This window comes from Rhopilema esculentum, chromosome 2 (assembly GCF_057945365.1).
Source record: "Rhopilema esculentum isolate cy_ngs chromosome 2, ASM5794536v1, whole genome shotgun sequence".
NCBI classification, from domain to species: domain Eukaryota; kingdom Metazoa; phylum Cnidaria; class Scyphozoa; order Rhizostomeae; family Rhizostomatidae; genus Rhopilema; species Rhopilema esculentum.
This window is the reverse complement of record NC_142816.1, coordinates 4964877-4987866: the sequence shown is the minus strand read 5'-3', so window position 1 is coordinate 4987866 and position 22990 is coordinate 4964877. Positions and strand designations below refer to the sequence as shown.

At 35.0% G+C, this 22990-nt stretch overlaps 2 protein-coding genes across 2 annotated transcripts; both read right to left on the bottom strand.

Annotated features, from left to right (window-relative positions):
* Window positions 1-4054: 4054 nt before the first annotated feature.
* On the bottom strand, window positions 4055-9136 carry LOC135695466 (uncharacterized). Its single transcript, XM_065214560.2, has 5 exons — window positions 8887-9136; window positions 7467-7917; window positions 6875-7010; window positions 6287-6419; window positions 4055-5343 (listed from the first exon to the last, which is right to left on the bottom strand). The coding sequence occupies exons 1-5, from the start codon at window positions 9095-9097 to the stop codon at window positions 5258-5260; spliced, it is 1017 nt and encodes a 338-aa protein (XP_065070632.1). The 5' UTR covers window positions 9098-9136; the 3' UTR covers window positions 4055-5257.
* Window positions 9137-11396: 2260 nt separating this feature from the next.
* LOC135695468 (very long chain fatty acid elongase 4) lies at window positions 11397-20982 on the bottom strand. The gene is made up of 8 exons (XM_065214562.2): window positions 20288-20982; window positions 18990-19048; window positions 17220-17410; window positions 16047-16127; window positions 15233-15289; window positions 14593-14707; window positions 13814-13941; window positions 11397-12776 (listed from the first exon to the last, which is right to left on the bottom strand). The coding sequence occupies exons 2-8, from the start codon at window positions 19042-19044 to the stop codon at window positions 12528-12530; spliced, it is 876 nt and encodes a 291-aa protein (XP_065070634.1). The 5' UTR covers window positions 19045-19048; window positions 20288-20982; the 3' UTR covers window positions 11397-12527.
* Between the last annotated feature and the right edge of the window lie 2008 nt (window positions 20983-22990).

The window sequence follows — 22990 nt, the reverse complement described above, 5'->3', positions numbered from 1 at the left end:
GGATCGAGAATGGCCTTTGAAACCAAAGGTGACTTAGAAAACCACGAGAAAACGATTCAACATGAGCAGCAAAGAGACCGTAACTGGTAGGGCAAGTCCCTTGTGTAGTAAATCTATGCGAAAAAATATCGTACTTAGTAGCAAAAAGGTATGATAACGACAATAGTGACTTCTGCAGGAAAGTCTAGAATGTTCATAAAAACTTCAGCCCCCTGCCTTCTCTATGAAGGCTATATAGAAGGCTAGAGTTCCCCAAAAATCTTGCATGCACAATTACATAACTGAATCTAAAAGGTTTCGATAGTGTCCCCACTCTTTTTACGGCCCCACTTTGCCCTGATATCAGGGGCGGACTGGCTGGTCGGGCTATTCGGGCGATCGCCCGAAGGGCCGGTCGGTTTAAGGGCCGGTTGATAAAAGTGCAAAAAAATAAATTGGTTTAAAAAGTGATTGCGAGGCGAAAAAAATATACCCGTGCGTTGATCTGTTTGCCTTGAATTTCCAGAGACCTTGTGGAAAAGAATAAATATACACGCGAGTACTTCAAAAGCATCAAAATTATGAATTCATTATTGTCACCGCAGCCCAGAGACTTCTTCAGGAAACGTATTATTGATCAGGAAACGTATTATTGACTAGAGTTCACTACGCAATTTGCTCTGTGATGTGTAGTAATGAAGAGGACATACGTAGAACAAGGGAAGAGCAAGAAGACTTCAACCAAAGGTGGTGCACAGAAATTTCGTAAGGAAAAGCTGCGAGACTCCAGCTACGATACAAAGCTTTTTTTATCAAGCAAAAGCCACAAACGTCACAAAAAATAGCAGGGTCTTGCTTTTGCTCCTTTCAATAAACTCATACAAGTTATGGTAAATTTATTAGGCATATACTATCATAAGTCAAATGGACCCCCGCCCAACAGGGGTATGGTGCTACACGATAAAATTTCAACTGGGGTCAGAAATTGACAAATCGATATTTTTGGGCGGCTGAAAATCATTGTGGTTTTCCGGAGGATTAGAAAATTATTTGTCACAAGTTGAGTGTGATAGAAGCTTTTCCACTTTAAATATATAAAGAACAGATTACGTGGTAATTTTTCGCAGCCAAACCTGGAGTCCTTCATGTTAATGTTCTTAGAAAAACACCTGTTAGATGACATCTAGAACGATCACATTATCAACATATAAGTTACTGTATTTAGAAAGAAAGTCAAACCAATGAGTTCAAATTTTTGTTTATTTACTATTTAGTCAGGAAATGACATATTTAACATGTTCTGTTAACCAGCATTCATCCATGCACAAAATTACTGAATTTAAAAACTTGTTTTCCTTACAGACTAACATTTACTTGCATTTTCCGTGTAGCTTTTTATTTGCTATCTTTGTGGGCCGGTTTGATCATAATTTGCCCGGGCCAAAAAAATTAGCCAGTCCGCCCCTGCCTGATATGACGTCTTTAGCTTTCTGCTGGTGCATTCACCATTACATATCAAGCTACTTAGGCCCCCGTTATCTCCACTCTTGGGTTGAAGAAATAAAGTGTATTTTATTTTGGCTCAGCTAATGAAGTTTCGACATGCAATATTTGTCCTTCATGTCGTTGCATAGTTTAAAAAGAAATGTTGGCCTTTTGGCAATGCACAAATGTCCAATAGCTTCGAATTTCCACCATCTTGATACTTGAAAGAATTCATCGACTCTAAACGGAACTTGATTTCAAACTAGAACAACTACCAAAACAACATCCTGCCAGAAATGGCATTAAATCACTAAATTTTTAAGCAATCTGAACCTTGTACCTCACTCTTAGAATATTCAATAAAAGTCTTGCTTCTAAAAAATTTGCTTAAAGAGGACGTTTTAACATTTTATCCAAAGTTTCTTTATGTTAGTTTAATCAGTATGCATCACAAATTGCTACAATAAATAAATATCAATGGATTTTGAAACAATGCGAGTTGGTCTTCAGTGATTCAAAAAAAATAATTGATGAATTTGCAGCAGATTTACGCTCATGTTTATTTGGGTGTATTCTTAGATGTTGATTGAATAGAACGATGAATTAAAGCATTCATAAAAATCCAATTTAGAGGTTTCAAATTTTGACTTTATAATCTGAAATACTTTACAGATTGACGCCGAAAAATTAGTATAATCTATGCAAAATGAGCTCATCAAATCCCTTCAATTTAATCTTGATTTTTAATTTTTAGAATCAAGCTAAAACCAGAATGATCCTTTTGTAAATACCCAATCTCTCAATGACCATCTCTCAGCCAATTTGTAACTGATGTTGTAACTGATTCTGCAAATTTTGAGGTATGTTTAAGCGTTCTTTCAAGATAGGCCAGTTTTCTGAAGGTCACATTAAGCACGAACTCGAAGTTAACAGATAAGAAATCGCTGCTCTATTAACTAAAGTGCTATTTAGGCTTAAGTGCAAATGATTTTTATGATGCCTTTTTCCTTCTGTTAGATTCAAATATCATTTTAGAGATGGGGCATACAAACTAACAAGTATCGATACAAGGATAGAGCACAAGAAAAATCTATCATTGAATAAAAGTGGGGTCTCTTTTCTCTTTCCAGATCGCATTCGTCTACTGAATTTGAGTACTTCATATTTATTTAGCATATCGAAATGCAATTTTAGGGTATATTTTCAGCTGATCGTTTGTGGCAAAGATGTTTTGCCTAATGGTCCTTATTTCGTTAGTAGCCGTAAAATTAAAGGAATTTCCTTTGGACTTACATTTACCGACCCTTTCTCAAGATTTCAGTTCTTTATGCTCTTGACTGTATTACTGTTCTAAAGCAAGCATTAGAAACAACTATGAACCACCCCTATGCAGTGAATTTTTATAAATTTTCAACTTGTTTTGATATAACCGCTACTGTAAATGAGGTGCATGCCTTCACTGTGGAAGCGTTTACGTTTTCTACACAATTCCTTTCCATTGTAACGAAGAAGTGGTTTGTCCGTCGTTTGAAGGTCTCCATTCTAAGGCGGTGCCTTGCAACAGTGGTCATTCGTCGCCTAGTCTCATTCTACCTCACAGAGTTCTACTTCATTACGCAATTCTAGCTTGCACAATAAGATTTTTCAAGCCAGTTTAAAACCATATTGGTGGCGTCAAATTCAGTTGTTCTCGAGTCATTCTAACTCTTTGCTTATAAATCAGAAAAAATGTCAAATCATATTATCCATCCATTTAGTGGGCTATTATCAAACAAGTTTAACCAAGCCCCACCCGAGATTTAATGAAACAGTAAATCAAATGTATACGATGTATAGACACACAGGCTGACTTTTCCCAGGACGATGTAAACTTTAAAGTCAATGTATTTGCATTCAGTTGAGCCAACATTTTAATAGACAATGTTTAATCATATGGTTTAATAGATCATAGGTTGCTTCAATAGTAAGTGTGAAATGTGCCTTAACTTACTGTGGTGCTTGTACTGAATCATTGCATGCCACCAACTTGGAAATTTCTTTCAGCATTGCTGTAGCCCTTGCACGGGGATGCTAAAACTATAAACACTTCTGTGCAAGGGTTGTTAGAAAACGAACAAGGAATTGAATGGGTATATTTTCGTGGTTTTCCAAGTCCTAAACAAGGCATGATCAGAGACGCAGGGGAGGGCGTCATTCACCCCTTTGATTGGGGGGCAAGGGGATCAAAATGCTCTTTTCATAAAAGCGTCCTTGACATTGGGTTTGTAATTATCGAAGAGATTTATGCAAAATTCTGATTAAAGGGCCTTATTCGTGGCCACATTTCTTCAAACTTATAAAATAAATTCTTATGCCACTTACTCATTTTCAAGATATCTAATTATCGAAATAAAATGACAATTATGAAAGAATTCTTAGAAGTTGGAAATTTCTTTCAAATGATCTTTTACTGAAGCCCTGTCCTTCCAGCATCCCTGAGCACGATACTCAAGACATATACAATGAAAAATTATTTTTTAGACAAACATGCATTTATCGTTTCCTTTGGTGCACAGTGGAGGAAATACAAGAAATTTTTAAAGGCGAGAAATTTCCCCAAAAATTTAATTCTTAAAAAAATTTGCTGATAGAATAAACGACAATACTTCTGTGAAAAAGTTACACGGGAAACACGAAGATTACTAAGTTTTATTTTTAAACCAATTTTGTGTGTATTAGATGTCTGCAGAAGCTTGTCTTTGACATGCTGTATAAGATCAATTAAAGGGTAGATATTGTGAATGAAAAATATAATGAGTTAGAACTCTTGAAATTATCCCTAACATTAGTAAAGTTTAAAATTCATTTATTTCTCATAAAGGTGTGTTTGCCACTACATCTTACAGTCAGAGAGGGTTGCAAGACAGGGGTGTAGTGCTAAAGGACTGAGCCCCCTTGTTAATGCAAAAATTAGCCAATATCTAATTTTGCTATTGTTTTTAGCAAAATTATGTTCAGCAGCCCCCCTTGTTATTTGGATAGCACTATACCAGTGTTGCAGTTAGTTAGGTAACATGTAGTTGAAAAACAACATTGGGGCAGGAGCATAACATAACAAAAGTATAGAAAATCAGGAAACATTTCTTTATGGACTAGTTTCTTCTCTCTATTGGTTGTTATATAGTTTGTTAGTTTCAATTTCTTAAAAAAATTTATGCCTAAGACTTTGAAATCTGAATATGGTACCATATACTGTGTTTGACTGCTCACACATACAAACCATTGGTATAGGATATACCCCGTTAAGATTTAATGTTTGAAATTCAGGATTTTCATCAGTTCAAGATCCAGAAACCATTGTATTTCTATTTGATTTGGGTATCAATTACTGAATCCTAAAAAGGCCATCTAGCATTTTCTATATCTGAGTAGATTTTAACAAGGAAACTGAAATTGTGTACGATTATGACTGTCAGTAATTAGATGCCACACTTCTAAGTAAATAATTAGCCTAACAACTCAACTTCAACTTAAATACATACAAATCTTCAAGACAGAGAAAGGCAAATGCATTTCTTTTTACATGTATGTTCCTTTCTTTAAACATTTAAATATAGGATTCAAACCCAAGTTGGAATCTGCAAAAACTTGTCTTAAGACACAAAGAATACCCTTTGCCTTTCCTTTGGTTGCACTATTAGACAAAACTAGAAGTAAAAAATACTTTTCAAAAATATGGCTTGCAGTTCTGTTTCCTTTGATTTAAATACAGCGATTTGGGTTGGGAAAAATAAGCCTCTGTTGTCCTGACATTTCAATCATACTCTGAACCAATTGTTATGCTCATGTTCTGGCCAACAATATCAGTCTGGTGAAACCATTTGTTTGTATCCAAGATTACTAAAAGTGGAAGAAAGAATGTAAATTTCAAGGTTTTTTCAAACCTGAAAAAATCCTGGAAGAATTTAACCTAATATTTAAATAGGATTTAACCTAATACTATCCTAAGAAAATTTAAGTAAGATATAAAGTACATAATTATATTTGAGCATGATTAATTAACATTGTTTTTATATACAGAAGTTTTGCTATAACAAAACAGAAGTTAAAAAAATGTTTAACTCAGAGGTGAAAGGTAATTACTAGGCAGATTATAATATCTAATAAACATGAAAATAAACTTCAATTTTTCCTGTTTACATACTTTGTAAAATTTTAATCATTAGAATTAGGAAAGTTTGCTCCAACCTAATAAAGGTTTTCTCAAATAGATTGAACATTTCCAGGTTTTACAGCAAAAGAAGAAATTAAAGAACATCCCTAGAATTTCTTCAAATCAGGCAATAACAACTAGAAGTTAATGCTGTTAAGGAATATTTTTCATCTTAAGCAGAGCTAAAACAAATAAAACAGTTGAAAATAATGCCAACTGAAATCTTCAGAATGTCTAACAATATTTGTACTTTTCAGGTTGGTAGTTCTGGTACTATCATATTGTAACTTTCCTCGTGGAAGGTGGTTCCCTCTCTATAGAGAGTTCTTCAATCTTCAATCTTCAATAGTTAACTCCTAAAGGCTTTACAACCAATCTGGAGTAAAATAAATAAAAAAAAAAAAAACAAATTTTTTTTTCAAATTTTGCAAAAGGAAAATTAACTTAGGAGTAGGATTAATACAATTTCCACCCAGCGCTCCAGCTTGTTAATTTCTACAAAATGTTGCATTGAATATCTGGACAACCAGGTACCCACTTCACCAACCAGGTACCCACTTTAATAACATATTGAGTATGTTCCTTCAATAGCTCATTTCGCAAAGAAATGACAACATTTTGCATACTTACTTATATCACCTGGATTTACAACAACTTTGAATGCACCAGGACATTTGTAGTAGCATTCAGGTGGTGGTTCAATTGTCCAGATTTTAGTGCCTTGAATTTGTGCTTGCCATGAAGGGTATTTCACATTGTCAATCTAGAAACAAAAATAAAATTTTATTTTTGCCCACAATTCAGCAGCAAAAGATTCTGATTTATGGATAATTTTTTATGTTATTTCATATTTCAGTTTCATTTCTAGTTAATATAACTAAAAACTGGTTATTTTGACTACTGTAGATTTGGTTTATATCTAACTGCTATTATTTATATCTAGTATATATCTAAGAAAAGATGGAATCTAAATATAACTAAATAACATGACAATGATTTAATATTCTTGAATGTTTCTACAGAAAATAGGTCATAGGTGTCTTTCATAGATTTTTCTCATTCCAAAAAACCAGTAGATTGTAATTTTGATTAAAATTGATAATGGTGATGGTAGGATGATTGGTGATGATAGGATGATTGGTGATGATAGGATGATTAGTGATTATGATGATTGGTGATTATGATGCAACATCTAATCACATATGAAAGAGTGCTTACATGCATGTGAGCACCATATCCCGGGGTTCCCATGAAAATCCAATCAGTTTTACTGGATTCAATTTCATCCGAGAAGAAGTATGGTCGCTTGTAATATTTTCTCAATGTGGAGGCAGCTTTTGGATCACAATTACTCCTGAAATAAAACAATTAGCATATTATAATAGATTAAATAAAAAATTATATATATATATATATATATATATATATATATATATATATATATATATATATATATATATATATATATATATATATATATATATATATATATATCATACTATGTATAATATATATATATATATATTACTTTAAATAAATGATACAAATTCATATCATGCAATTATTGAGTTAGGTAATGTATATATCAAAAAATTGTTCTTACATAAAGACCTGGTTTCAGACTGATACCCCTTTCAGAGAACAATCTGTTTGACTTAGCCTTCCTCTTTCTTTGGTTTTCCAAGATAAATTTGGATGAGGGAAAAAAAACTATTTTCTTACCCAATATTACATGCTGGAAGGATGCAAGAGTAAAATGTAAGATTCAATAGAGAATTAAAAACATGCATCAATACTAATCTATACATACCATCCAATATACCATGGCTTCCCTTCCATTTTTTGCATCTTTTTTGGCATGGTGAAAACTTCCTTCATAGTATTAAAATCTGTGTTATATCTAAAAAACTGGCAATCCTTGCTTGCACTCTCTAAAACCGGGCTATTCTTCCCATAAACTTTTTTGAAAAAACCAAGACTGAAAAATTTGGAGGCAGACCAATCTTTAGTACCATCTGTCACGATGGTCACTCTCCCAGAATAGCCATACTTGTCTTTGAACTCTTCTGCTGTCAAGTTTGCAACCCTGTCTTCCTTGTGGATTCCTTCACAAAAACTGCAATCCAGTGGTGGCCGAAACACATCTAGCATTATTTCTGTAGTGGGTAACAAACATTGCTCTTGTTCAAGATCCATTGGAATAACATGGTTCACCCACAGCTTTGCAAACCATTTTCCACTGACCAATTTGTAAGCATAAGCTAGAAAACAGTACAAATGTAATCAGAAACTCAAGGATAAAGCATTTCAAGATGGCACGCAAAGGGAAAAAATAGCATATTTGAGTACTTTAGTGTGCTATTTTTCTCTTTCCAGTACCGTCTTTAAATTTTGTGTTGCCATAGGCTAACTTGACAACATGCAACATTATGGGATCCATTTTGAAAAAAATTGGACAATGCGTTTTCTGGATGCTTCAAACTTTGAAAAAAAGGTACATAGAGCATAGAAAATGTCCATGATTGGGTTGTAAAATATTAAAGGCTTGTAATCATAACAAAAATTGTTCCCTTATCTTTGCAACTTTTGATCTTGATCCTTTATTTTTTTACCACCATTCATATATTGCTGGAATTATCTAGTCTAATTTCCCGCAGTACAGTTGAAATCCCCATAAAAGAGCATGCTTTTATGAGAGCTTGTGACTAAAATTATGTATTTTCTTCAGCAAAATAAAATTTTTCCTGAATACATTCCTTGATAATATAAAACGTCAATGTTTTGCGTTTTAACAAACAATACAGACAAGATCTCTCTTGATTAAAAAATCCACTGTTTAATATTTAATAACAAACAGCTTTATCCCATCCTTCAGTCCACATAAAACCACAATTTGACTCGCCGTGTCAGCAAAATTATATGAAGTTTCTAGGTCAGTATGGAAATCTGACTTAATGTTGAACTAAACCGACTAAGTTGAAAGGATTCGCACATTGGGGCGGAACATATAAAATATTGACATCCCTCGTGCGGAAATCGTTGCCTCAACTGCGCAGGATTCTCCTTTAGCTCGCCTTTTTAAACTTGATCTTTAAACGTCTCGCTAATAGGCTATTTGCGGCATCACATTTTATAAATTCCGGTTCCTTGACATCTTCATTTCAAACAAGAGTTTAGAAATAAATAATTCGTTGAGTATACTATAATATTTATAAGAAACTGCAATCTACCTCCATACAGCGCCCCTGCGATGAGACTGCCAACCAACAGCAGGATGAAAAATGTTTTATACACAATGCGAGTTAGGCTGATCGGCTTTTGGTGCTGTTGGATGACACCTAGATTTAAAATGTCATTATTGTTAAGACCAAGCTGCGATGCTCTCTTCTGCAAGAGTGCAAAACGCTGCCTTGCTTTCGATTTTTCTGCTCCGTCAGCCATCTTCTCACTTTCATTCCCTGTCAATGCTTGGTTTACTTCCTCAACAATCGAATCAAATCCGCAAAATTCTTCCTATTGTCCAGACCCCGAAAAACGCGGACAGCCCGGTCCCAAACAAAACATAACAAAAACCATTCAATCGTGGCAAGCGGAAAGAAGACTTATTTCTGTTGCGAAGTAGAGAGCCAGCCTTCCTAAAAGTTCAGAGAATAATTTTTTTAGATAATGGTCCGAAAATTTAGATGATCGAGGCCAGCAGGGGCGTAGCTAGCGGGGGGAGGGGTGTAGGGGGTTTGACTCCTACCCAATTCTCCAGTCAGTGCAAAAACCCCTGGTTTGTCGGTAAAGTCGTCTTTCAGTAGGTGAAATAGTACCTAAATTTCTCTTCGTCGGTAAATTTCACTACACAAATTTATGACCTGACCCCAAGAGTCTGGTTCTTTTAATTTTTTTTATAATTATATATATACAGGTCGAAATGGCCCTTAATCTACTACAACAAAACAAAAAACTGAAAACTTAGACAATAAAAATGCTATAATGATAGTTATGGGATGAAAATTCACAAGATTAAATACAAAATCATTAATTTACAAGCACAATACAAAAGTTTAGAAAGTACAACACCCTAAATATACAAGAGCAAAATGAGAAACGTTCATTTTTCAAGAAGTATTATAAATTTCACACTTTTACACTATAGCCCCCCCACTTTTGCCAAAAGTGGAAGAAATTTACCAATGTCAAGCCACTTTTTGTTCGGTTTTAGTCCCCCCATTTTTTTAGACCCCCCTAACTTTTCTCAACACTCCGCGGCTCCTGCTAAGTCCTAGTCTGCAAAGCCTACTGCTTGTTTTAAAATCTGGAATAATATCAACATACATATCAAACTTAGAAGTGGTTTTGAATAAAACATAGGTTCATAGTTTTTTCTCATTAATGATGTGGCTTGTAATTTTTTCATGATATTTGAGATGAAGTGAAGCATTACCTTATTTTAACTTGATAATAGGTACGCTATCACAGACATAAATGTGATGCGTTATTAGGAAAGCAAGTTTTGCGCAGCGTTTCGAATTTAAATTATATAATATTGAGAACAAGTTTAATTATGGCCATATGCCTCATAAACATTCAGTTCAGTAAATATTCAGGCAGTCCTTAAACTAAAAACACCTTAGCTTTTGATCTTGGCTGTTTATTTCTTTGCTTACTTCCTTAGCAAGTAAAATCCGTATAGTTTGAATCTTTATCATGTAAAATCACACCAACCTCTATTCCCCGTAAATATTTTCTGTCTTTAATGCCAATTCAAAAGATAAAGTCAAACGAAAGACATATTTTCTTAGATCTGTGGTTTCTCTTTCTACAGTTATTTTGGTTCGTTTTTCCAGTAAATTATAACACTTAACAAAAAATTCCCAGTGCAAAAATTTGTGGTGTTGTAAATCCTTCTTAGAATAAACCCTGTGTATTTTTTCCAAAGTTGGTCACTCATTTTAGCAACAGACCTAACACGAATAGTTCATTATAGGAAAGATCAACTTGTCGAACAAGACCATAAAAAGCTTAGGATTAAAACCATCTCAATTCTTACTTTTAGAAAAAATGTGTGATACGATTTCGAGCCTTTTCTCTAACTGTTTTGACATGATCACCATAGGAGCCATTTGAATTAAAATTGATAGAAAAATCGAATTGATACACGAGTTGCAAGTGTTAGTTAGGGATCTGGAATTCAGGCTAGCAGGGGCCTGATTCTTGAAATGGGAGGCTTTGAGGCCTTAATCTGGTCACTGAAAAAGGAAAAATACCAGGTGTGCAGGAAAACCTTTTGCATCCAATAAACAATTGTTGAAAGCAAACTCTGTCCCATAAAAAGTATGCCAAAATACGGCACAATTATGCCAAAATACACAAGATCTTGTGGTATTTGCGGATAATCATTGTAAGTGAAACACGCTTTTTCTAAGAAAACTCTAATAACAGAGTACGCTGTAGTCACATATTTCTTCTTTATAGATTTCTTTATTTTGATACCCGCTCTCAGAATTTTGATGCAGTCTATAATACCCTGTCGGAAAAAGAATACCCTGTCTCGTGGCAAGTGTCAGGTCAAATATGTGAATAGGATGCCCTCCCCCCCCTTCGAAATATACTGCAGTTGTTCTTCTGACGTCACTTCTCGGTTCCATTCTTCCACTTTTGTGTTTGAATTCTTGGACTCTTTGTTACCCAAGAGGTCAAAGTTAAAGGATGTTTGACGGGAGAGCTATTTTTCTAGAAACGTACACTCATACACAGTCAATTCCATGTATATTTTACATCAATCAATCACGTGCAAATACATCAAATCAAAATACCACTCAAAATTGACGAAAATAGAGACAGTGAGATCTGAAACATAGGCATGTTGAAGAAAAAGCTGCAAGTATTTAAGATACTATTCTACGTAGGGAAAATGAAACCTGGGGCTCGTGGGGGAAAATGTCATTCAATGTAAACCGAGCTTTTATAAATATCTGGAATTGTTTCATTTTAAACTGGACTTTTTGTACAACGATTCTGGTCAAAATCACAGCACTTTTGGTAAACTGTTCTTGTGTGAAAACCAAAAATAATGTCAATACTCGGGGTATTGCTGCGAGAAAAGCAACTTTCAATTTGCTACTCATTGCCACCCTCTCGACTCCATGGTGATGCAGTCGGATATGGCATGGTATGGAATGGCATGGTATGACATGGCAGGTCATGGTATGGTATGGTTTGTTATGGTATGATTCGGTATGTCAAGCTATGATTTGGAGTAGCTTGGTATGGTGCCATTGTGTTTTGTATAGCATTCTGTTTGTGAGAATTCAGCAGCACAGTGTAATTTGTATAGTAATGGTTGCACAAGAAATGGTAAGACGTGAAATGATGTGGTAGGAAACAGATGATGTTACCTGTTCTTAGACGAAAGAGGTAAAGAATCCAATAAAAGTTATTTTAAGGTATCATTTCAAGATGTTGTGAGGTTGGTTGTTGGTTTGGATAAATTTGCTTTTAATTGCTTTGTTAGCACAGGGCTTTGATGTTCTGAATCTAAGGTACAGCACAAATCGGACCTAACATGGAGTACTGGGACCTTACATGGAGTACTGGCACCATGATCTGATAAAGAGCTGATCTGTGCAACAATTAATACAAGTTTTTTATAAATATCTATAAATATACCAGATAAGAACTCTAGGTTGACAAATTACTGAACATTGAATTTGCCCAATGTAAACTAAAGTCAATAGATTTGATTTGCAATATATCATTTAAAACAATATATCATGGTTAAGTTTAAACTTCTGACGCCAACATAAAATCATATTAGTAAAAAAGTCTTTCAAACGTTCGATTTCAGACCAAAAGATGGTGCATATCAATTTGTTTTACATTTCTAGTTAATCTTTTTATCCACACCATTGGTCAGATGACCATTCTTAATCTGCTTGCCGTTGCTGTGATCTTCAAGCTTCACTTTGCAGTACAAGCGTTGCTTTCGTATGTACGCCTGTAGGTAGAAGTTCCCAAAGAGAAATATGAACGATACCAGGTACAAGTTCAGTGCAGCATACATCCATCCTGGAAAGGGGCAATCGGTGTACCAGGAATGCGTTGAGTGGATCAGGGCGAAAAAGAACTGGAACTGCAAAGAAGAACTTGGGCTGAAAAAACTGACACAGATAAGATTCTATGGGGAAAAGTCAGTGTGGGTAGTATGTAATTCTACACAACCTGCTCTTTCCCTAGCCATAGTTTCTCCAAGCCTGGATACTTTTGCATTAGGGGATCTAAACAAGTAAAACAAAACAAGGGGGTTCAATATTAACTGCTCAATGCTTCATGAAGGACCTAATTCGCCTACTATCAAATGTTTTTCTTTAATTAATCCTTTTACAAGCGATCAAAAAACCTCTCATTAATGCTATAAAAGCCATTCAGCAGTTAGGCAAAAGACAGGCAGCAAAAATCAAATGAACGGAGCCAGGCTAGCAGCCAATTCATCGTTAACTGCATTAAAAGAAAATGTCAATCGATTTTATGCATATGAGTGCAATTGCCGTCTTGCGCAGCTAATATGGCACAATGACTCTAAAAATTACTTGGAGCACCGAGCAATGGGCGTCGTGTTTATATATTTTCCATTTCATTCTCCAAATGTTACTGCTTCCCACGCCCTTTTCACCCCTCAGAACAGTGTTCTTAGTATGGGCACAGATCATACAAGTCACACAAATAACATAATTCTATATCTTCTACGTCTATTGTAGAAAACCAATTGTTCCCAAGGGATGAATAAAGGCTTACTTTGCTCTTGAAAACTTATGTTAGTGTTCCATAACTTTAGACTGGATTTAAGTCAATGTCTGGAGATCAGCCACCCATCATGACAGTACTCCTTTAATCCATTGCTACAGTTGACAGTCATTCAAAAAGCTAAGTCCTAAATTTATAAGGTTTATCTACCAAAGCAATAAGTTACGGTATAATTAATGACTGTAAACCTATTCAACGTTAAAAAAGACAAATATCCTTTATGAATGAACAAAACATCGATGAAGCCAGCCTTAAAAAATTTATGGCAAGACGTCGATGAAGCCAGCCTTTAAAAATTAATCCTGTTATTCAGTAGCTAGCCGGCTAGCCTTAAATCATACAGAAATCTGATCTAGAATTACTTACCAGTTGTAACTGAGTCAGGTATTTCTTCCACCATAGATATTTTTGGTATTCAGGCCCAAGTGCTGATAGTCCATAATACATGTACATAACAACATGCACAAATGCATTTATTGGAGCTGCATATGTGGCTAGGATGTACAAAAGGCATTCTATTAAAACAAAGAGGTATGAAATAGAATGGCTTGGATAACACCAAGAAAAAAAATGCATACAATATTTACTTTAAAGTATGCAGATATCAGTGGGGTGTGACCAAACAGGGCTTGATTTCAAACGTATATTAAATAGCTGACTGCTACAAAAAACTTTCAATGTACTAACAAGAAATGAATTGTCAATCAGTTTGAAAAACTACTAAACAGGTCATTATTCTAAAGGAATAAGATAATCACTTTCCTATGAAAATAAATGGGCTGGTTACCAGCTAACAAAAAAGACGCCCTGGAATAAAAAATATTATAGGTTTTCCAACAATATTTATCTTCCATGTCCCTTCTTTTTGATACAACCAGATTTCAAGACATTAAAAAGAGAGGTGGTTAGTGCAGTTGAGTGCAGAGATGCAAGGTGCAAAAGTGAATCAGCATTTGGCTTATGATCTGCACATACAGGGCAAGAAAAAGAGACTAGCTACCCTATCTCATGACATTTTGACTGAGAACACATGGCCACCTATTTAAGGTCACGTCTGCTACAAAGAATATTTTGTTCCAAGTTATCTTTTATTTAAAGAAAATAGTTCAGGTTTAGATTCTGTATTGAAAGGTATGTTTACTCACATTGGCCTCCAGGAACCCATTTTACTCCAATCCACCACAAAAAGGGCATTGTAGCATGGTGATAGACATGCAGAAAACTGATTTGCTCATCTTTCTTTCTTAGGACAAAGAAAACCTAGAAAAACAGAGAGGAAAAAACTTGAATGAAAGCCAGAGGTAATTAAAACTCTTTTCTGTAATTTGTCCTCTATATAAGTTACCAAAATACAAAAAAGTGTGACATCAGTAATCTTTTTTGCCAAATAAACTCAATATTCACATTTGAGACACTCACAAACCCATATTGGATCAAAATTTTAGTCAGGTACTCTGCTTTATGACACAATAACACCCACAAAATCAAGGCTCTCTTTCTTTTGTCACTTCAATGTTATGACAAACAAAGATTGGTGACCACATCTTTATACAGAGCGACTAACATGTTACCTTGACTAGCCAAACTTTTGCGACTAACATGTTACCTTGACTTGGAAAACCTATAACATCCCAATTTATCATACACTGTCTAAAACATCATAAAAAAATCTGCAGCAGACTTAGCTGATTATCCAAGGTGTTCTTTTGGTTACAGAATCCAAATTACACAATTATTAAAATATATTTTCTATAGATAAGGCATTTAAAGCAATCAGAGACCTACCGTATCTATGAATTCAATAACTTTTGAAAAGTAATACCACCATACTGCTGCAGCAATCTGCAAGAGAATGGAAATAATTCATTAAAAAAATCAATGTTTATCACAGCTTCTCCAGGACCAGAGGTTTCTAAAAGTAAAGGTTTGCTACTGTCAATATCTTTGTGTATGCCATCTATTGAAATAAGTTAACTGATATAGACATTGAGATATAGAGAGATATGGTTGAAGGAATAGAGAAATTTTAAGGATATTTTATAAATGAATTTAAAAGCAATTCTCCTTCCCCCGTCTCAATGTTGCTTAATATCAGTTTCATATTTTTTTCAGTGACATAAAAATTTTAGTGTTTCAAGTTTTTTGCAAGGGTCATAGGTTAACAAAGACCTTAGTGATACAATTTCTACATTGGTATAATATATGGAATAATCATAAAGTGAAAACTTTGTAAATGGTCAAGAAAACATTGCTTAGCAGATGACGTACACATAAAGTGAATGGAAACAGCAAGCCACTTTCCAAGTTCACTGAACTATCTGACTTTACCACTCTATGTTCCAGAATAGACCAATAGCAATTTGAAACATAGTCTTCATAAACCATATTTTAGAATGGAAATTGTTTGACTAAATTACTGCAAAAATAGGAAATAAAACTTCATTGATATCCAAAAATATTAATTTTTATTGGGCCGAGGGGGAAACATTGCATTCTGCTGAAAATTAAACTTTATTGGTGACCAAATAAAACTTTATTGGTGCAAAGCAAAAAATACAAAGAAATGACAAGGTATAGTAACAGAAACATCCATAGTTACCCGTATATGTTTTGGATCCTTATCATAAACAAGAGGTTGACATGGAAAGCTATACCCAGCATCTATGGCCCCAAGGACAAGCTGTAGAAAAATAAGGTTTCACATAAATCAGAATGAGCACTCAACAAACACAGATCTTCATTTATTAACACCATTGTTCTTAACAAAACCAAAAATTTAGGCAATACCCTTTTTATTGTCAGAAATGGCACTTTTTACCTATGCATCATCACCAAATGTTATCTCAACATATTTAGAAGGACAACAAAATGTATCAAGCTAACAACAAGGGGCATGTCTCCCCCAGTATCCCTGGGTGTCCACCATTCTCATAGTAACTAGAAGAAGCTATAAGGGGTCCTGCCACATATAATTAGCCTATACAATACTGAATTCTCATGAATTATGAGGGGCCATGGTAGGGGATAGGCCTATCATATAGGCTTTTCTTTAAAAATACTCTTGATCACATTTTGTAATATAAGAAATACTTCAGATTAAATTGACACATATTTTTTTTATAATTTCTTGAAAAAATGGGTAATCAGTGATAACCTTGAATACTGATATTTACTGATAATATCATCAATTTGAACACTGATAATATTAATGTTCTTTAATAAATTAAAAAATACATATTTAATCTGTCACTGAGTGGTGTAAGCTATAAAATCTTTTCCTCTTTTTAGAGCTTCAATGTTGATAAAAATTCGCTTATAGCAAAACATGAAATCATATTGTTTTATCATCCTGGTGATCTACAATATCTCCTCATCCAGGTCAATTTTAGGTGGGATGGTGTCAGAATAAGAGGGGAGGTGAACAGGCAGAACAGCTCCCATCTCAACATTGAATGGGAAGGATGAGGAGCTAGGTTGGCTATTTGCAAATTTCTCAGCTTTCTTTGCTATGATTTTGTAAAATCTAAATTTCAAATTTGATATAGAGATACATTTGGGTAAAAATTAAGTTGGGTTAAAACGAACTAACAATGAATTCTGCTAAACAAAATGTGGCAGTCAGCAGACTATGAACAATATTCCATGTCTCAATTGAAATATTAACTGACTATTGCAACATTTGGATAATTGAAGCGACTACAGAAAGGGTGAAATTGTAGCCATTTTTTACGTTAAAGCAAAAATATTGTTATTGAATTATTCAAATGCTTACCTCCTTGAATATGTAAAAATTCAAGATTGTCAAAGCTACATTGTATAGTACTAATGGGTATTTTAAATTGAATGGTTTCTGATTTTCCATCATCTTTGGACCAATCCATTTCACATACAGCAAATAGACTAGTGTCATTGCTAATGTTGGGACTGGGCTGGAGACAAACAGCCAGTCTGCTGTCCTTTCATCTAAAAGAAGGAACAATTCAGGGTTCCAGGACTTGTACAAACTAGATGCAGCTATTTGGGTATCAAAAATATTTACTTGAGAACAAGATTTTGGTTTTACTTTTACTCATATAAACCAAAATGAACCAACTATAAACTAGTTCTCTTCTCCACACAAAATCCTCCATCAGATGTTTCAAACTCTCTGTCTTTTGGAATCAAGCATTTTGAAGCTAGTGTATGTAAATATGTTAAATCTTAATACATAGACTAAATGGTTTTTTTGCCACAATGTTTATAGTGAATTTGATTATAAAAAGATCAAAAGATCAAATTATGATTTAATATCCAAATGGTTTCTTATTTTTGCATAATTTTATGAACCAAATCTTTTGAACACCTTTAAAGTACTATTTTGAATTGGAGAATCTTAGTCTTACATCTAAGATTTAAATGAATAAATAATGTCAACACAAAAAAGATTAATATTTTTTGACAAAAACACAATGAAACTTTGGAAAAGTCAAGTTTCAGATTATTTCGTATTATACATAAAATAAATAATTAATGCTAAAATGTTTTTAGCTACAAAGATAATTGCAGTTAGGCAAGTAAAACTTCTAAGTTGATTCACAGTCAAGACTAATACTGTCAAAGAAGAATTGAAATCATTGAGTTATCTAAGAATGTTACAATTTAAAGACTTATCTAAACAAACTTAGCATAAACCTCATCAAGATGGAAGGGCACAAGGAAACAGTCTCAAAATACTCAATAATAATTGGATAAAGCTTACAGACATAATAATATTTGATACAATTATAGGGATGAAAAATCTTATTTTTTTATTCGTGCCTGATCAATTGCATTAACCTCCCTTGTCTTTTAGTAGACCTCTTTTTTCTAATCACAAAACTACTTTTTCAGGTCCATGCAATTTTAAAGGCTAAGCCTAAAACAAGATCCATATCTGAAAGCAAATAAATTAACAGCTGCTTAACTTAGAGGTAGGGTCATAAAGTTGGCCAGCAAGAAAGGGTATTTTAACAAGGCTAAGATATTTTTATGGGTTTTTTTTAAGGGTGCAGAAAACTGCAGTTTCTCACATGTGTGTTTAAATCAATCACACTATGGCAACAGGTTACCATTGAAGCTGGATAAAGTTTTCACACAGATTTGCTCTTACAGGGTTCATTCAGTCCATTGGGGTTAAAGTTCTCTGACTTTCCCACCAACATTTCCTTGAAAAAAGGTACAAGGAGGCATTTCCATTTTTCACATAGATTTGCTTTGCTCATATTCAGAGCAAACAATTTCTAGTCAAGGTTTCCCTGATTTTCTCTAAAAATCTCAGGCTTTACAGTCTCTTTACATATCTTGTTAATCAACTTATTCTCATGTTGGAAAGTTTTATTTCAATTTCCAGTTACTTAAACATGTAAAATGGCAAATATTTAGTAATTAAACTTTGTTCATACAATCAAATATGATAACCAAGTCAGAAAATAGCAAATACCCAATAAATGGTTTGATACCACGTTTTCCAAAGATGGTCAATATGTGTAAAATTTCTTCCAATCAACTCTTTAAAAAAACAAACCTTTCATACTGTCCGCCCATTGGATAAAATTTGTTATTTTCCCTACAGTAGTCATTTTCCTAAAATGAGAAATTATACCCTGAATTAATTGTTCAGGGAACGGGAAATTTTCAATGCATATATACAAATAAAAATGATTTGATGATAAGGTGATAAGATAGATTATTGACACGATAAGGTGATGAAATAGATAAAAACTGACAAAAAATAAGGCAACTGTGTTTTAAAGTTAAAACCATTTGAAGATATCCAACATTTAAGAAAAGAAGACTGCAATCCTGGACAAAAATGGTTCAGAATTTTCAAGGAAAGCCTATATTTTCAATTTCCTTTCAAAAATAACTCCCCCCCCCCTCCCCAATTCAATGTTGAATGCATGATTTTGAAGGAGAAATGATAGAACTAGAAATCCAGCATTGAATCGAGGGGAAAGGGAGGATTGGAATTTTTAGGGGCAAGGTAAAGTAGAAAATTACAAAAATTCCATTTTGTTTCAACATTTTTGTCCGGGATTGTAGCTTTCAGAATTCCTCTAGATGTATAAATTACAGACAGACACGCTCCTACTGATTTTGTATCAAGCTGCTATGAAAAATATTCTATTTTGCAGGGTGTTTGGTTTAAAAAAATTAAAACAAGAAACATGGGTAAGTTTTATTTTACTTCTAGCTATGGCAGCAACTTTAGTTTGCACTACTGATTCATTAAAATAAGCCACGCTTGTGTCATATAATCTTATCACCTGTGTTATTCTTATAAAAAAATGGGTACTCCCCACTTACGAAGATGTCTGTCGATTTTGTGGGAAATAGTGAGGATCCAATTCTATATCTAAACGAATTATGGGCAGCATTGACTGAAATTCGAAGCAAATACTGTGAGATAGATTATTGCTCAGTCAACGCGGGGTTTTCGGTATTACAACTGAAACAGCTGGCCTTCCCTGGAAGAAGACTTGTACCATTGTTCTGAAAGGGGAGTTCCTCATGCCAAATAATTCCCTCGAGTTTAAAGAGGGCTCCTGGCACAGGGCACCAAATTTTGATGCACTCTTTTAAAATTATGGTTAAGCTGTCAAGCTTGGCTATGATGAATTTGATAAAGAAAAAAACGAGAAGCTGGATTGATCCATAACTGAGAGTAAGACAACGATTTGCAGCGTGTGTAGTGTCGTAAAAAATTAACTGTGTTGGGAGCAAGGAGAAAAGTGCAGCTGCATTTTTAGGATCTCGGTTCAACTACATAGCAAGAGAATCTTATCAGCTTTTACAAGCAATTTCTTTTAACAATAAACTCACCTTGTTTGAGCTTTTCCTCAGCAGACAGACTGGTCACGGAATTCCAGTACTAGGCTTTTGATGGTCGAACACAGTTGCCAAAGTTGAACTTTGGACTACCCGCTTTAAGGTGGTACGACATTCTTCGCATCAATTCGGGGGTGTCTAAACTTTTTGAAAAGTGCCGTATTCGGTAACGCGAAAATTGTCCAAGGTCCAGCAGTGTCTACTTGTTTCTTTTAGAAAACAAAAAGTTATCGTGCTGCATTATAATAATTATAACAATGTGAACCACAAACATAACATTTTAACAATTAAAGTGTAGGCAATCCAAAACCACTTCTAGCCGCGATTGCCAGTGGACCGGACTTTGGACATATCTGATGCTGGATAAGGAACAAATGATGTCTTGGCTTTCAGCTTGATGAGAACATTTTGTAAGCTTTTCTTTGAATCCACAAAAGCTCAGCGGTTCCTGGGTCACATTTCACTTTACTGCCTGTCAATTATCCTGGACTGGACTCTGCTATTCACGTTTATCGATGATCATGTCCTCCCGATCCCTCTTATCAAGACATCATACCACTAAATAAGAAAATTCTTATTCTTTGAATCAATTGCGGCGTCAGCCACTAGGCTGTGTATGTAGGGGACGGAACAAAACAATTTTAATCCGCGCTCTTTCTACTGTCTTACTACTCTATTTTACCACCAGTGAAGGCTAACTTTTCCAATAGAGAACGTTTATGCCTAACTAACACAAAGACTGTTCCAGAATTATAGAGCCAGGTCCCAAATGACCTTGCCATGACACTACCATAACACTTAAACCTAATGATGATGATGGTAATGATGGTGATTAAGAATAATCTAACACCAGAATACAAGTCGTATTTAGACAATTGATGCATCACCGTAGAAGGTTAAGCATTCATCAAAATGAGTATCGTCTTTTTAAAAGGCATTTGGCATGCATAAGTATAGCGAATGCAAAAATATCTTAGGCCAAATTGATCAGAGCACGCGCACAAGAAAGGAATTGGAAACTGCTCACGTGAAACCACTGCGCGCTGCTTTAGGATGTCACCGATTTGTAGAAAGGCAGAAACTGTTCACGTGTTTTTCTCTGTGCGCAGTTTGATTGGTCAACCGCTCGTGGTCGAGTGGCCGTAAGCCACTTTTCGCATAAAAGTACATTTACTGATGAACACAAGACGTGCTGTACCGCTGTAGAGGCAAGCTCAACTTCTGATTTAATAAATCAAATCTCATCTATGCTCGAGCCAAAGATTGCTGAGGTGAAGTACAATCTGATTGGCTTACAACAGGGTTGTCCAACCTTATTTCAAGAAGGGCCACTTTCAGAATAACGTAGTAACTGGGGGCCTCTTACATTTTTATGGCTGCATTGTCTGTTTAGCCCCGTTCCGTTTCATATCGTCCCATTCCACGCACGTGTGAACACTTTAAACCGTTCCCCTTAGTGATACGAAAGTGAAAAAGTGTGGAATTGTTCCGTTCCCGTGTGAACAGGTGGAATGATCCGAAAAACAGAATGACTACTAATCTGGCTAAATGCTTGCATTGTTCATATGGAAATACTGATATGCACACCGGTAAACTCTTGAAATTCCAGCACAAAAAGTAGAACGGAGCGATTGTCTTCCCGCGTGAAGAGAAGAACAATTGGTATGTGATGGTTCCGTCCCCATCTGAACGGTTCATTTCCCTTTGTTCAAACATTTTGAACGCCATTGGTACAGTATGCAATCATTCCCGTTCGAGCCAGGTCTTAATCTGCCTCTGCCATCAGTTTTAACAATTTTTATTTACTATATTTGTGGACTGGCTACCCTTCGACCCACCGGAAAAGCAAGCAAAAGGGCGCCAATAGTTGTTAAAGTTGCTCATTTTTGGTGCTTGTCAAACGGGCCCGGAAAAATTTTGCCTTAATCAGTTTGTTGCAAACACTGTCATAATCCATCCTTAAAACCCTTTGCAATGGACAACAGAATGAGAGAACTAGGCGGGAAACGAAACGGGGGCTCAGGGGCTTGCCCCCGGAAAATTTTTTGAAAACACCCTATTTAGAATGTCGGAACATGTCCCATGTTGAAAATCAAAGTTTTTTTATCCACAATCGGCATTGGCATGAAGAAGACTTTCTACGCGGCTGGTAAAATTTGTATCAAATGACGTACTGTCCTCAATGTTATGTATCAATGATGATATCAAATGATAAATTTTGAAGGTTGGACTGAAACCCAAAACCCGTTTTTCAGTTAGCGTGACACTCCCTCCCAAAATTTTATAAAGAAAGCAGCTTCTCTGGCCTAGGAGACAATATTATTTTCGATTAAACTCGATCTCAAAATCTATGAAATTTGAAATATGAAATCAAAATTTGACGAAATATATGACTACGTTCTCATCAAACGGTAACATAAAATATTTTTGAAAGTTTTGCAGCATATCTTTGAAAAAAAGTAAAGAGGTGCCTCAACACCTTCTAGCCCAATGACTGTGTTGCTTCTGCCTAAACGCTACAGTTACATATCATTTACAAAAGTTATGATGCCAGTACACCAGCGTGATCAGGTATTGAACATGTGCCAATATTTTGCTAAAGCCCCCCCAGCCCCCCCCCCCTGCTCTGCGGTGCCTGCAAAGGTAGTGCTCAACTAATTCTTTTTCAAAGTGCGAGCCCTCAGTTATTGGATACCA

Coding starts and splice junctions, on each gene's coding strand:
- LOC135695466 (XM_065214560.2), bottom strand. CDS start 9,097: ATGGCTGACGGAGCAGAAAAATCGAAAGCAAGGCAGCGTTTTGCACTC. Junction 7,918..8,886: donor CGCAGGGGCGCTGTATGGAG/GTAGATTGCAGT, acceptor ACTGTTTTCTAG/CTTATGCTTACAAATTGGTC. Junction 7,011..7,466: donor AAGCCATGGTATATTGGATG/GTATGTATAGAT, acceptor GTTTTATTTCAG/GAGTAATTGTGATCCAAAAG.
- LOC135695468 (XM_065214562.2), bottom strand. CDS start 19,044: ATGACTACTGTAGGGAAAATAACAAATTTTATCCAATGGGCGGACAGT. Junction 16,128..17,219: donor ATTTTTACATATTCAAGGAG/GTAAGCATTTGA, acceptor ATTTTTCTACAG/CTTGTCCTTGGGGCCATAGA. Junction 13,942..14,592: donor ATGGGTTCCTGGAGGCCAAT/GTGAGTAAACAT, acceptor TGTACATCCTAG/CCACATATGCAGCTCCAATA.